The 15,720-nt window shown below is 44.3% G+C and overlaps 3 protein-coding genes across 4 annotated transcripts in view; 2 read left to right on the top strand and 1 right to left on the bottom strand.

The window, feature by feature from the left end:
- The window catches only part of fstl1b (follistatin-like 1b), a 587,712-nt gene that overhangs the window by 430,475 nt on the left and 141,517 nt on the right, over positions 1 to 15,720 (top strand). The window lies entirely within an intron of this gene.
- LOC137327333 (uncharacterized) overlaps positions 1 to 15,720 on the bottom strand; it is a 69,632-nt gene that overhangs the window by 10,751 nt on the left and 43,161 nt on the right. The gene's annotated exons all lie outside the window — the stretch shown is intronic.
- The window catches only part of pla1a (phospholipase A1 member A), a 32,003-nt gene that overhangs the window by 14,357 nt on the left and 1,926 nt on the right, over positions 1 to 15,720 (top strand). The window contains exons 7-10 of the mRNA XM_067993023.1: positions 2,996 to 3,163; positions 3,796 to 3,885; positions 14,040 to 14,154; positions 14,421 to 14,588. Coding sequence (XP_067849124.1) covers positions 2,996 to 3,163; positions 3,796 to 3,885; positions 14,040 to 14,154; positions 14,421 to 14,588 — 541 coding nt within the window. The remainder of the gene's footprint in view (positions 1 to 2,995; positions 3,164 to 3,795; positions 3,886 to 14,039; positions 14,155 to 14,420; positions 14,589 to 15,720) is intronic.

Here is a 15,720-nt window from a genome sequence, read left to right as displayed (position 1 = left end):
AATATAGGAGAATATAGAAGGAAAAAAGCCATTCAGCCCATAATGTTGTCATGCATCTACCAATTCCTTTTATTACCTGAGGAAAAGTTCCGCAAAGTTTCTCTCTTCCCTTGCCCAAAGGTAAATAAAGCAAAACGTCAGAATATTAATCTGATATTACAATCTGCATTGCACTTCCTAAACAAATTGACATCTTTGGCATAGCATTCCATAGTCCCTGCAACTTAACAAAAACTGATGTCTGTGTGTATGTTAAATATATGCCAAATATTTTAGTATGGTCTAAACTTCTGCCTATGCTACATCAAAAATTCAGGCCCAGGGTCAGAACAGCAAAAGGTGACAAAACAGATGGTAAGAGCTACAAAAAGGGAGTATGAAAAGAAACTTGCAAGGGATATCAAAATCAACACAAAAAATGTTTACAATTATATTAGGAAAAAGAGGGTGGTCAAGAACAATGTGGGCCCCTTAAAAACTGATAATGGTGATATTGTAAATGGAAATAAGGAAATGGCGGACACATTAAATAATGACATTGTATCAGTATTTACAGTAGAGGAAATGAATAGCATGCCGGACGCCCCAAGGAAACTAATTTTGAATCAGGGACGGGGACTCACCATAATTAACGTAAGCAAATTAACAGTAACGAAGAAAATAATGGCACTAAAGAGTGACAAAACCCCAGAACCTGATGGTTTCCATCCCAGGGTTTTAAAAGAAGTAGGTGAGAATATTGCAGATGCCCTAACTATAATCTTCCAAAGTTTTCTTGATTCAGGAACTGTTCCTTTAGATTGGAAAATTGCATGTCACTCCGCTATTTGAGAAAGGTGAGAGAGGGAAACCAGGGAATTATAGACCAGTTAGCCTAACATCTGTTGTCGGGAAATTATTAGAGTCTATAATTAAGGATAGAGTGAATGAACAACTTGAAAAATTTCAGCTGATCAGAGCGAGCCAGCATGGATTTGTAAAGGGTGGGACATGCCTGATGAACCTGATTGAATTTTTTGAAGAGGTGTCTAAAGTAGTGGACAGGGGAATGTTTATGGAAGTTGTTTATATGGACTTCTAGAAGGCATTCGATAAAGTCCCTCATAAGAGACTGTTAGCTAAAGTCGAAGCTCATGGAATTGAGGGCAAATTATTGACCTGGTTAGGAAATTAGCTGAGCGGCAGGAGACAGAGAGTAGGGATAATGGGCAAGTACTCAAATTGGCAGGATGTGACTAGTGGTATCCCACAGGGGCCTCAACTATTCACTGTATTTATTAACGACTTAGATGACGGGATAGAGAGCCACACACATATCCAAGTTTGCTGATGACACAAAGGTAGGCAGCATTGTAAGCAGTGTAGATAGAAGCATAAAATGACAGAGAGATATTAATAGATTAAGTGAATGGACAAAACTGTGGCAAATGGATTTCAATGTAGGCAAGTGTGAGGTCATCCACTTTGGACCTAAAAAGGATAGAGATCAGAGTACTTTCTAAATGGTGAAAAGCCCGAAACAATGGAGGTCCAAAGAGACTTAGGGGTCCATGTACATAAATCATTAAAATGTCATGGACAGGTACAGAAAATAATCAAAAAGGCTCATGGAATGCTGGCCTTTATATCTAAAGGACTAGAATACAAAGGGGTAAAAGTTTCAAAATCATGAAGGGTCTAGACAGAGTAGATAGAGAGAAACTGTTCCCACTGGTGGAAGGGTCAAGAACCAGAGGACATAGATTTAAGGTGATAGGCAAAAGAACCAAAAGTTACATGAGGAAAAACTTTTTTACACAGCGAGTGGTTAGAATCTGGAATGCACTGCCCGAGGGGGCGGTGGAGGTAGATTCAATCATGGCCTTCAAAAGGGAACTGAATAAGTACTTGAACAGAAAAAAATTGCAGGGCTACGGGGATAGGGCAGGGGAGTGGGACTAGCTGGATTGATCTTGCATTGAGCCGGTGCAGACTCGATGGGCTGAATGGCCTCATTCCGTGCTGCAACCTTTCTATGATTCTAAGTTATACTACAACTATACAAAGCCCTGGTTAGACCACACCTGGAGTACTGTGTTCTGTTCTGGGCACCGCACCTTAGGAAGGATATTCTGGCCTTGGAGGGAACGGAGCGTAGATTTACTAGAATGATATCTGGACTCCAAGAGTTAAATTATGAGGAAAGATTACACAATTAGGGTTGTATTCCCTGGAATTTAGAAGATTTAAGGGTGCTTTGATTGAAGTTTTCAAGATATTAAGGGGAACTGTAGATAGATAGAAACTATTTCCACTGGTAGGGGAGTCTAGGACTAGGAGACATAGCCTAAAAATTACAGCCAGGACTTTCAGCAGTGAAGTTAGGAAACACTTCTATCCACAAAGGGTGGTAGCAGGGCACTGGCAGCTGTCTAGAACTTCACCTCAGTACTCATTCTTCAGGTGTGACCCTAGATAGCGAGTGTCAGCAAACTATTTGATTTGTGGAGGGCAATATAGCTGTGTTAGATTCTCTTCCCACCCAATGTTCATACATGTGCACTTTCCAGCTAGATGGTGATAAGGAGTGGCGACCCTGTCTTATTTGTTCTCCTATCTAGCCCAAGGGTGCTAAGGCCAATTGCAGCATCCCTATTGCTGGCCTGGCTCAGAGCATTTCTTTTTAGTTTTATGTGGTTCACTATCAGACAAAATTCTAGATAAGATAAATAATTTATAAGATATAATGTAAACAAATATAATCAAAATACTAAAAATCATATTTTTTTAGTTTTTGTTCAAATAAAGTTTTACCAGATCAAATGTCATGCAGACATTCCTCCTGTTTATGTAAATTTGTGGCAAATTTGGTGGATTTCTTAGAAGGAATTTACAATGTACAGTAATTGTAAGTAAAAGAGTGTGATGAATTTATCAAGTAGTTTAAGCTTCAATATAATGATGATGCAACAGAGTATTGCCACTGCTTACAAATGACTGTCTTTTTTTTCCCCAGTGTACAAGTTTGTAATCTGTGATCACATGAGAGCTGTTCATCTGTATATCAGTTCCATCAAGAAGCATTGTCCATTGGTGGCTTTCCCTTGTCAGACTTATGAGGACTTTACTAACGGACAATGCGTGAACTGTCATAACCACTCCCTGCAGCGCTGTCCACGCATAGGTACAGAAGAAGTACTGATATGTTTTATTAGTATGTTTACTAATACTAATGCTCCTCCTAACCTACAAAAATCATTTTAAATGTTTAATTAACCTGTTTTTTGAGCGGCCTGCAGAGTTCTATTTAAGGACAAAAGCAAAATACTGCAGATGCTGGAAATCTGAAATAAAAACAGAAAATGCTGGAAATACTCAGAAAGGTCATTGACCTGAAACGTTAACTCTGTTTCTCTCCCAACAGATGCTGCCTGACCTGCTGAGTATTTCCAGCATTTTCTGTTTTTATTTCTATTTAAGGATCGCTGACTAGTCCCTCCAAGTACCAATAGGCAGAGTATATATGGCTCACGCTCCCTTCATTGGTACCTGAAAATTGCATGTGAGTTCTATTGACATCATAGGACCCCTGATTTGCATTTGTAAATGAAGCGCAAGGGCACCTCCTTGAAGTCAATGGAAGTAAAATTGGGAGAGATACAAAACGAGCTGCCGATTCGCTATCACCCATTTTACACTATCGCACAAATTCCAAATCTGGCCCCTTGACCTATTTCTGACATCAGTAAATCTTATGTAACACCTATAGGAAAATTGTGTAAGATATAATATTAAAATGTTTTCACAACAATGTAGGACTTTTGGAGCGTGGAGGCTTGAGCGCAGATGTGCAACCAAAGGAAGTTAAAGTATTCCTGATGACATCAAGTAACTCGCCATTCTGTGGTAAGTGAGTGCGCTGTTCCTCCACGCTGATACATGCATGTTCTGTCTTTCTAAACATGAAGCTATTTTAATAACAGATGGATGATAGTGCATCACAGGAATCATTATGGTGTTGGATTGCTTGGAGCCAGTATGAGCTCAATAAGCTTTCTTCTTATGATTTATGGTGCCATTTGAACTCTTGATTGTGTTACAGCATTGTAACATAGTCGCAGCAATTTATTAATCCATATATAACTCAGACATACTGTTGGAACTTATTGATTCGTAATGCACCATCGCTTGTGAGTTGTCCTATATTTATTATACCCTCAGAGTAGAATCTCAAACGGCTCAATTTTAATCACATCAGAAGAAATAGTATTGAAATCTCCATCGTTTATTTGAAGGCTATTGTAGTTCCTGACAAAAAATGAGATACACTAAAGGCTCAGGGCATTATTCACAATATTTATCTTTTGACAGATGGTACATGCATAAATGTTATAAGTTTACGGTCCTGCCTAGGATATTTTCAGGCACAGTGGTGCTAGTCACTCCTGGAAATGATCTGAACGTTTTACATTTAGGGGTATGCCTGTACTTCCTGATATCTAACTATATAATAGCACACCCAGGGGTATAACAGTAGTATATTCTTGTAATCTGAACTGGATATTCATGTTTTTTGCACATGTGCTTTTTCAATCTCTTCAAAGGTGGACCAAGAAAACACTTGGTAAGAGGAAGTCAGATATGAATCATTTAGCTGCTTTATTTTACAGCACACAAACCAATAAAGCAACAGTTATGATTGGATTCACTTATTACAATTGATACAATTTGTCTCATATCATAATACAAAACAATGAACACACATCAGTGGTGGTCTTACTTAGACAAAATAAGCCTAACTTCACTCCTGGATGCTACTTCTGAGCCTGGCCAAAGCTTGCCCACGTAGCTTTCTGCTTACAGGCCTGATTGATTGCCTGTGTCTCTAGGGGCGGTTTTAACCCTGCCTGCTCAAGGGGACCAAGGCGGGCGGGTGGTTAAAATCGCCACAGATTACTTACCAATCCGTTCCCGCTATGGCTGGTTACGTAGTTTTTTTAAAGTTAGCTGAGACACCCGCCGATGCCAGGCAGGGGCCTCATGAATACATGCAAATCGGGGACCTACAATGAAATTAGGAACCCAATGCCATTTTAATGCGATATCACAGAAGTCCCACCCAGCACCCAATCCACCAGTAAAACCTAGCAGGATTGGCTTTTCAGGACCACTGAAGCAGTATTTAAAGGGGCATTCACCTGCAGGTAATTGGTTCACAGAATCTGTGTGTCACAGAAATACATAGAATGTTATAAAATTTACAGCACAAGAACAGGCCATTTGGCCCAACTGGTCTATGTCGGGGTTTATGCTCTACACGAGCCTCCTCCCACCCTACTTCAACTAATTTTATCATCATATCCTTCTCTTCCTTTCTCCCTCATGTACGTATCTAGCTTCCCCTTAAATGCATCATTGTGCTGTTTGGATTGCCAGGAGAGTTTTCAGCTTCTACTTTGCTTCTTTCTAATATTTTCTGCCTCACTTATCCTCAGTAAGCTCTATCTGCTGGTCATTCGGTGCTATTATTGCCAGTTTCATTTGGATGGAGGAACTGTTGGAGGAAAAGGAGCAGCAGCAGCCTCAGGAACCAGCAGCAGTTGGGCCTATTAGAAGACAGCAGCTGAGGTGGGCTGCTTGTAGGAGGCCATACCCAGCTTAAAGGGGGGTGGAATTGGGCCATTTAGCGCCTGTTTTGTCGGCGCTTTGTTACGCAAACACCTATGTCCCAAAAATGGTGTCCGAAACCCACGTGCACACTTCCAACGATAAGGGCGCAGGATGCCATCTTGGTAAAGAGGTTTGCGCGCGCATCTAGCGAACGCTGGCAGCATGTAGAGTAGAGCGATGATGACGCAAATCAGTGTGCAACGCTGATTTGAAGCAGACGGTGAAATTTTGGAACTCCACACTACAGCCAACACCCTGTCTTTACCTCTCACAGCTGAACAGGACTTAAATGGCATGAAGGACCCCCCCCACCCACCAGGTTATTTAAAGGGATCATGAAGTACTTACAGGTTAGTTGCTGGATTATTTCTTCTGGCTGCTGGTGCAATTGTACGTGTTTTTGGAAGATTCCTATACTTGGATAAAGTTTCAATATTACATAGAGAGTGGTCTGGCAGGTCTTGCAGTACTGTTAGTGGCTTTTAAAATAGTGTGCTGAAAAAAGTTGCTTCCAGACGTGGGTGGCCTGCTAGGGCTTCCTCTAGGAATTGAACATGACTGGGAGAATGAAGAGAGGTCACGCAGAGCAGGACTGGCTGCTAGAAGAGGGAGGAGGAGGAGGAGGGGGGCACTCAGCAGGATGCCATATCCGTGAAGGGTCTTCAGGGAGCAATTCTCTTACCTCAACTTCAGTGACGACCAGTGCATCAGACGTCTGCGGTTCACTAAAGAGGTGTGATTGAAATTTGTCAACTGCTGCAGCCACAATTGCAGCCTCAAAGCAGGGCAAGCACAGCATTGCCTGTGGCTGTCAAGGTAACCATGGTGCTTAATTTTTACGGCTCTGGCTCCTTTCAGGCTGCTGCTGGAGATATAAGCAACTTTTCGCAATTTGCAGTGCACTGCTGTATAATGGAGGTCACTGAGGCTCTGTATTCTCGGAGAAACAGATTCATCTCATTCCCTCTTGCCAGAGACAAGCAGGAGGAGCAAGCACAAGGGTTTGCTCACATTGCAAGCTTCCCCATGGTGCAGGGAGCCATTGACTGCACACATATTGCCATGCGTGTTCCGCATCTGAATTCAGCCATATTCATCAACAGAAAGGGATTCCACTCCCTCAATGTGCAGCTGGAGTACAACCACATGCAATGCATCATGCAGGTGAATGCCCGCTATCCTGGCAGCAGTCATGATTCCTTCATCCTGTGGCAGCCCCTTGTCCAACCTATATTTCAACCAGCACGGCTGGCTACTGGGCAACAAGGGTTACCCCCTCATGAAATGGCTCATGACTCTGGTCAGGAACGCATGCACATGTGCGCAGCAGGCCTACAATGAGAGCCATACTGCCACATGGAACATCATAGAGCACACCATAGGCATCGTCAAGCAATGCTTCCGCTACCTGGACCACTCTGGAGGAGCCCTGCAATACTCGGCTGAGCAGGTATCAAGATTTGGCATTGTATGCTGCATGCTGCACAATCTCGCCATTATGAGAGGACAGCCCTTGCCTATCAGGAGCCAGAGGAAGAGGCAGATGAAGAGGAGGAAGTGGTGGAGGAAGAAGAGGAAGTGCAGCAGGAAGTGGGGAAAGAGGGAGCCTACAACGTAGACAGACCCTGTCTGCCAGGGCTATGTGTGATCAGATTATTAATGAGCAATACCAGTAACCTCAACAACACTTCCCCCTTCACCAACAGTCCCACACGCCATGACCATCAAATTGTCCTCCCTATGATTACACATTGCTTTCTCCCTCAGCTCATCACAGAAATAAAAACCAACATCAAATACAAATTTAAATCCACATTTATAAATTAACACATGAAATGATGCAAACAAAATGAGACTATTCACCCTTGTGCATTCCCTTCATGTGCCTTTACCTTTCCTAGTGCTCCCCAGTGGCTGGAGCATGGGTGGTGGGAGGCTGCTGACCTTCAATTGAGGAAAGTGTAGATGGCCTTGGAAGACGACCAGCTCCCAGCCGAAAGGACCCGGCTTCAGACTGCATCATCTCGGCATGAGATGCAGCAGTCTGGGCTGGCTGGCTGACAGGCAACAGCAAGAGCATGGCGGAGTGGCAGGGGTGGGAGCAGGAACGCTGTCATCCTGAGAGTGGACAGCAGTTTCGTCTTCCATGGCGCCACTGCCACTCTCCCGGGGTGGCACCTCAGCAATCCTGGTGATCAGTTGGAGAAGAGATTGCTGAACTGCTGTGACACCCTGGAAGCCCCTTTCAACAGTAGTACCCAGAGCTACGATACTAGCAGTCAGAACTACTGAGGCAGCAGTCTGAGCTCCAAATGCAGCAGTCAGACCTTTAATGGCAGATGTTTGTGCTGCAATGGAAGCTGTGACATTGGTCATCAAACGCTGCATTATGGTGGGTTCCACAGATGTGCTGATGGAGATGACCACCCATTCCATGAGGGAAAGAGTGGGCTCCAAGCTCGGCGCAAAGCACTGTGCCAAGTTGGAGCTGGACTCCATGCTCCTTGACATTGTGCACAGGCTTTCCAGTGCACCAAGCATTTGGTGGTGTACGCCCATCAGCCTTCTTCTGTAGCATGGCCCATCGAAGTCATCATCCGACTCCTCTGCACCATAGCTTGTGTGCGACCTCGCCCTCTGGCGAGCTGGCACCTGCGGTATCCTTTCCCCTGCCCTGGCTCCTGTGCACTTGTGCCCAGTGTCTCACCATGTGCAGATCCCTCCTCTATCCTAGCCTCTAAACTACGTGCAGTGTGTCAGTCTCTGAGCTGGTGGCTGTGCGTGTAAGATCGTATTACGGTGTATCTTCATCATTGCTGTCTTCTTCCTATGCCTTCTCTGACTGGGAAGGTTCCAGTTTTTGTATAGCTGAAATGACAAAAGGACACGGGTTGAACTGTGGTGAGGAGAGAGGAGAAAGTAAGAAGTGCAAGCTTACACCATCTGCAGCACGAGTCAGAATAGATTGTGTGATGAGGGACAAGTGGGAATCGAGGAGGAGGAGTAGGTATGCAGAGAACCTCATCATCGATCCCTCCAGCACCGCCAGTGGCCACAGCCTCAGTGAAGGCCCTTCCAATGATCACCATCACTGTCTCCTCCATGGGGGTTAGGACATGTAAGCACGCTTGTCCTCCTCCAATTCTTTCTTGCTGCCTCTTGTTATGTGCCACCTTCTCCTGCAAGAAAGAAGGAAGCATGTCAGTGACTGTCCTGTAAGATGTTTGGGTGATGTGGCTGTCATGGTTGAATAGCTGCCAGTGTGTGTGACCTGAGAGTTGTGGGTGTGAGGCTTGCAACAGTGGTAATGTGTGAGGGTGAGATGAAGCATCTGATTTGAAGGGTTGAGTACTGATTGAAAGAGATTGTTGGTAGGTGGATGGTGGGGTGTGTAGTGCATTGATCAGTGGACGAAGCTAGTGGTGCAGTTGGTAGGATATGCCACTTGAAACTTGAACTCACTCACTTTGACCACTCGTGTCAAATCATTGAACTTCTTCCTGCATTGCATCCATGTTCTTGATGCTATGCTCCTTGCATTGACCTCATCCGCTACTTCCTCCCACTGCCCCTTGAGCATATGTCTGGAAGGCCTCTTGCCCCCCTGTAGATATAGGATGCCTCTCCTTCTGTCCACTTCTTGCACCAAGGCCTCCAGTGCATCATCAGAGAACCTCGGTGCGCGCACTCTCGCACGCACAGCCATTTTTCCAGGAATCACTTCTCACACGACTCGCACCACTTCCTGCAGCTACAGTGCACCTCCCCTCTAAGAGGTGCAGGCTGCCTTTAAAGTAGCGCTAGCCACCTACGATATCGAGGCCCCTTGCTGATGCGTGCAGCCAATCAACAGCGCAGGTAGCACTGGCTGCAGACAGCTATCATTTAAATCAGCAGGCAACACAAACGTTACGTGCTGCCTGCATCGCAACGAACGGGCGCAGGTTAATCGCAGACCGCGATCCGAGCGCCCATTTTCAGAGGTTATCCAATTTAACCCCCAGGGTGTACAGGCTAAGAGTCATTTTCTTGGATCCATTGGGAAAAGCAGTGCATCAAGAGGCTGCGCTTCTCCAGGCAGGTCGTTGTAGACCTCTCCAGCCTCCTACAACAGGATCAGCTGCACCAAAGGGTCATGCTTAGCCAGTGGCTCTTAAAGTTATACAGCCTTTAATTTTTTTGCCACTGGCTCCATCCAGTCTGCTATAGGGGACATCTCCCACATCTCCCAGTCTGCAATACACAGCTGCATTAAGCAGGTCACCAATATTGTTCTGGCCTATTAGAGAGTGAGGTGGTGACTTTTTTTCTCTAATATTGATTGTTATAAGGCCTGTCGGGAAAAGGGTCTCATAACAGTGTGTCTACATCATATCCTCAACCACCACTTTGAAGGTATTTCTGTTCCTCCTACTTGAGTCGTTACACACCACATGTTCTCCCTAGACAAAAAGATGGGTGAGTGACCTTTTCTGAGCCTCTTTCAGTGGCACCTTGAAATAACCACTGCCGGGACAGTACATTGTACCCCTGTCAGTATCTCTAATAAAGAAAGACTTGCATTTATATCGCGCCTTTCACGACCTCAGGACGTCACAAAGTGCTTTACAACCAATGAAGTATTTTTGAAGTGTAATCACTGTTGTATTGTGGGAAATGGAGCCCTCAGCAGACTCGTCTTCTTTGGGACTGTTCCTTATGTACAATATTATTACTGAAAACCACTGCTTTAGATTAACTGATATCATATTTTCTTTGTTACTGGTTGATCTGTGGCATTGCACACAGGGAGTGAAGATAAACTCTAATTGGGATTAGAGGGCAGAGAGGCAAGAGGAATGTTGACAAGTGACCCATACGTACCAATTTTAATAATATTTAGATTTATATTTGCTTACTTTTTTTTAGGTCTTATAAACAACCACACATACATGTTCCATGCACCATTCTTTGCCAAGAAACTGAGCAGAAGATATCCTCGTATCTTTATCAGTGTCTCCGGGGGGTATGCAAGAGTACCAAAGGTGACTTGCCTTTCCTTTTTTCCCACCCCTCCCTGTGGGGTAGAGACTAACTTGTGCTTAACTCCAATGGAATAGCTGAGATCAGGATCTTTCAATAAAGAACCTCAGACAAGAAACAAAGGTTATTTTCCCTGGTTCCTATTTTTGTGTTACTTTGGTTAGTTTTATTAGTTTTTGTTTGGAGGATGCTAGAAGGGGTGGCTTTGCAATGATCTCACAATATGCTTTATTTCCTGTAAACACAGAGACCGTTTTATTACCGAATGTAATGGTTCTGCAGCTGAGTTAGGGGTCACAATTAGATGTGTGTAATCTGATTATGTTTTTACTTGCAATGCATTAAATTAAATTACAGATATTTATTATGTTTTATTGTCTTATAGATTACTTTCAATCTGTGGTCTTGCTGGCATTTTCAGTGCCTGTCTATTTCCGGCATCAGAACAGAAGTGATAGTGTTTTCTGAACTGTGTACGATGAGACACTTTGATGTATCATGTTGTGAGAGGTATATTAATCAGGTTTCCTTCAGAAGGATGCTTGCAGTGCTTCTTTCTTAGCTGGATGGTTATATTAGAAAAAGAGTATTTTCTGAGTGCAATATTCAAGTCTTCATTTAACAGATGAGTGAGCTCCCAGTGGGTGCAGTGCCTATATTGGAAACTCACTCGTGGATTGGGAATCCAGCATGCTGCAGACTTTAAAAGCCTGCAGCTAGGTCTTAATGGGATGTATGCTTTGTGGAGGCGTGATTTATATTGGAACAGGCTGAAGAAGCAGTACCAAGAGCTCCAAGGTTCCCAGATGCCAGCATTTGGTCCTGTTAGAGTTAGTACGTTCCAGGAGGATAGATATCTTTGGCACCCAAGGCCACATAGAAAAGTCATCCAACGTATAAAGGAGGAGGTGTCAACCCATGTCAGTGTACATAGCAATTACCAATGGACATTGGTTCAAGTGCAGAGGAAGATCAGAGATCACAACTGGTCTCTAAGATTGGTTCAGGCATCACAACATTCTCCTAAGTAGGACACCAAAGTATACATGGTCCTTCCCTCCTAGTGGTGGTAGAAGTTGCACTGACTGCTTCTGTAACCTCCCTCCATGCAGCCTGAACCACCCTCTTAAGGGGCTTCCTGCTCTCAGTGTCCAATAGATGAGCCCCTTCTCCCCCTAACTTCAGCCAGTAACATCTCCATGGATGCATCTGTGAATCTGGGTGCCCTTCCTGCTGCTAAACCCATCCCCCCTGAGGCTGCTACTCCTTCAGCCACTCCAGCAGTTGTACCCCCTGCTGCTGATAAAGTGATGTCCCCCTTTAACTAGCTGCAGTCACTCTACCATACAGCTACTACTGCTTCAATAGGCGTTTTGAACAGGGCACTTTGACAAGGCTTCCATCACCTGCTTGACACTGTTCGATTTGTGATGACACCGACCAATAGCTGCTCTGAGCCTGAACCCTGTACCAATGCACTGCAAGGAGTGGTCACAGGTTTTGCTGCCTCTGTGGAGAGTGGCAATGAGCCTGTGTCCATAAGGCCCCCTCCACTGTGTATACATGAAGGAGCTTCAGAGCCCAGCACCCCTTGATACTGCGAGAAAAAGGCTGCCGGAAGCCGGTCCCTCTGGAACAGCTGCTTCCCTGAGACAAACAGCACCTCAGGCCTCTAAGGCTCCAGAGGAACGTTCCCAGCCACCCATCACTCAAACATGTCTCACTCAGGGAGCATCTCATAGATGTAGTGGACTAGGAACAAGAGCAGGTAATTAGCTGGCACAAAGGATATACACAGTTTTAAGAAATGGTTGTGGATAGATGAATGGATTTTCTAGCACCTTTGAGTGAATGTTATTCTGAAAACGCAGCTTGACCACATAGAGTTCTGAGTTCATTTCTGTGTATGATTGCAACTTTTGGGAGTTGGATGATGGCAGGAAAACATAAACATCTATCATATGAAGCACATTGGCAGGTTTTTGACAGGGAGTGATTTTGTGAGGATGTGAGGAGAGAACAGGTGGATGTGAAGGTACTTTAAGTTATTGAAAGCACTGGGCTATAAGTTGTATCCTCCATTCTTTGACTGCTAGCTATTCTTTTCCACATCCTCCTCTTCCTGTGCACCCTGCTCATGCTGTGGGGAGGTAAGTGCCCCTTCATCTTCCTTGCAGGTGCAAGCCTTTCTTCATTTAATGTTATGTAGAATGCAGCAAGCTACAATGATTCTGGAGACTTGTGCTGGGCTGTATTGCAGGGCTCCACCAAATTTAATCGAGGCACCTAAAATGAGACTCGAGAATGTCTATAGACTGCTCCAGCAGACTTCTTATAGTGACAGGGGCCTCATTATATTTGTCTGTGGAAACCTTACCGACATTGTAAACTATAACTGCAGGGGATAGCCCTGATCACCAATCAACCATCCTCATACATGACTCTGCGTTATGAGCACTGATATGGTAAGTAGTCACATGATGAAACTGTCATGGCAGCTTCCTCTGTATTGTGCATTCACATACAGGATAAGGTGACCGGTATTGCATACTAGCTGCACATTAATCAAATGTAAGCCTTTCATGTTCATAGTTTATAGGGGGCTTTCTGCACACATGCATTCTGTCACTTATCCCTTGCACCTGTGAGAACCCTGCTAGATTGAAAAACTGCATAGCTCTTTTTTTGTTTCCCTCATTCCATTGGGAAATAAATGGATTTTACAGCCCTTTTATAGAGCATCAGTCACCTTCTTGATGCAATGGTGTACTGCTGCTTGACTTAAGGTCACCAGATGCTGCCTGGTAGGATCTAGTTACAAAGAAATTCAAGGCAACGGTGAAGTTGACTGACACAGACAATGTTATTCTCCTGGTGGAAGTGGGCTGCTAGTCTTCAGGCAGCAGTTGACAAATCTCCCCAATAGCCTCTTTGGGGAAGTACTGCTTTCTGAAGTAATGAAGACCTTCTTGCTCTGAAAACCCAGGTGAATTGGTATCTGTGTGCAGGGAGTAGACCCCTTCTGTGATGTCTCACTCTAAATGCCTCCAATCGAGCCTCATCCTGCCTCCTCTTCGTAACATAGGAACAGAGGGATTCTCATTGGGAAATCCATGTCCTCAGTGCAAAAGTGAACTTTCTGCAAAACTGACTAAACAGCACAGTAAAAGTCCTGACAGACCCCCCAAAGTACCAAACAACTAAAATTGATATGAAGCCAAAGTAGAAACAACTTTCAACTGTAGAAATCAAAATGGCCTCTTCAGTGCGGTGTCCACCTCAGTACGTGTGCAAAAATGGCAATAAATCAAAAGAAAATTCATCTACAGGTGTCTGATTAATTCATTTTTTGCTTTTTCTCCAACCAGCAAAACATTTTCTAGTAGAAATATTTTTAAAACAGCCAGAAACTCGTGCCCAGCGTGTTGAAATAAAATTCCTGAGCAGCAACTACACCATGATGTCAAATCTGCAACTAACAACGTAAGTGTTTCATTTGGCTTTATGCGTGTAAACAGGGTTTCCGCCACACTTCTGGTCAAGTTACGGTGATGGAGCAGAAGGTGCTCCGAGGAAATTCCTGGCAGTGGTATATCCAGGGTTTCTGCCAATCTTCTGCCAAAGTTACAGCAGCCAATCGGGAAAACACTCGAGGAAATTTCTTATTGAAGGAAGATTGGGAAAATAATTAGAGTTGGAACATTCTTTTTTTATATTATTAAATCTCTCAATTTATGTTTTCCTTATAGACCTAATAAGCAATCAAGTGAAAGAACAATGAAAAAAGTAATATCGCACGATGCCAGCTTTGGGAACATTAATGCTGTCACTATTAAACTGTTGTCCAGTTGGCATTGGAAAAGATCTGAGATTCAAATTGGGAAATTACGCATTAGAGAGCTCCCTTTGAATGACAGGTAAATAGTTTTCCCTGTTGCTAGTTAAGGTACTATCATAATGTGACTGTTTCCCTCAAGTTTCTTCTCTTTCTTGCCTCTTTTCCTAAATGAGCTGACTTATCCTGGGGCATGGCTCCACATGCATCAGCAGCTCTCAACCAAGTGACCATACTTAATAAGGGAAAATCAGTAGTCTGTTTGACTGAGGGGGGGGTATTATTTTGAAAGCCCAGTCCTTTCCTCCTCTGACGTTCGTATCCACAAAGTGGCACTATCTCCGTGCTAAATGGGATAGATTCAGAACAGATCTGACAGCTCAAAACTGGGCATCCATGAGGCGCTGTGGGCCATCAGCAGCAGCAGAATTGTATTCTAGCACAATCTGTAACCTCATGGCCCAGCATATTCCTCACTCTACCATTACCAACAAGCCAGGGGATCAACCCTGGTTCAATGAAGAGTATAGAAAAGCATGCCAGGAGCAGCACCAGGCGTACCTAAAAATGAGGTGCCAACCTGGTGAAGCTACAACTCAGGACTGCATGCATGCTAAACAGCAGAAGCAACATGCTATATACAGAGCTAAGCGATTCCACAAGCAACGCATCAGATCAAAGCTCTGCAGTCCTGCCACATCCAGTCGTGAACGGTGGTGGACAATTAAACAAGTAACGGGAGGAGGAGGCTCTGTGAACATCCCCATCCTCAATAATGGCGGAGTTCAGCACGTGAGTGCAAGAGACAAGGCTGAAGCGTTTGCAACCATCTTCAGCCAGAAGTGCCGAGTGGATGATCCTTCTCGGCCTCCTCACGATATCCCCACCATCACAGAAGCCAGTCTTCAGCACATTCGATTCACTCCACGTGATATCAAGAAACGGCTGAGTGCACTGGATACAGCACAGGCTATAGGCCCCGACAACATCCCTGCTGTAGTGCTGAAGAATTGTGCTCCAGAACTAGCTGCGCCTCTCGCCAAGCTGTTCCAGTACAGCTACAACACTGGCATCTACCCGACAACGTGGAAAATTGCCCAGGTATGTCTTGTCCACAAAAAGCAGGACAACTCCAATCCGACCAATTACCATCCCATCAGTCTACTCTCAATCATCAGCAAAGTGATGGAAGGTGTCATCGACAGTGCTATCAA

Source organism: Heptranchias perlo, chromosome 11 (genome assembly GCF_035084215.1).
Source record: "Heptranchias perlo isolate sHepPer1 chromosome 11, sHepPer1.hap1, whole genome shotgun sequence".
NCBI lineage: Eukaryota > Metazoa > Chordata > Chondrichthyes > Hexanchiformes > Hexanchidae > Heptranchias > Heptranchias perlo.
The sequence above is the reverse complement of the archived record's forward strand: the minus strand, read 5'-3'. Positions and strand labels throughout refer to the sequence as shown.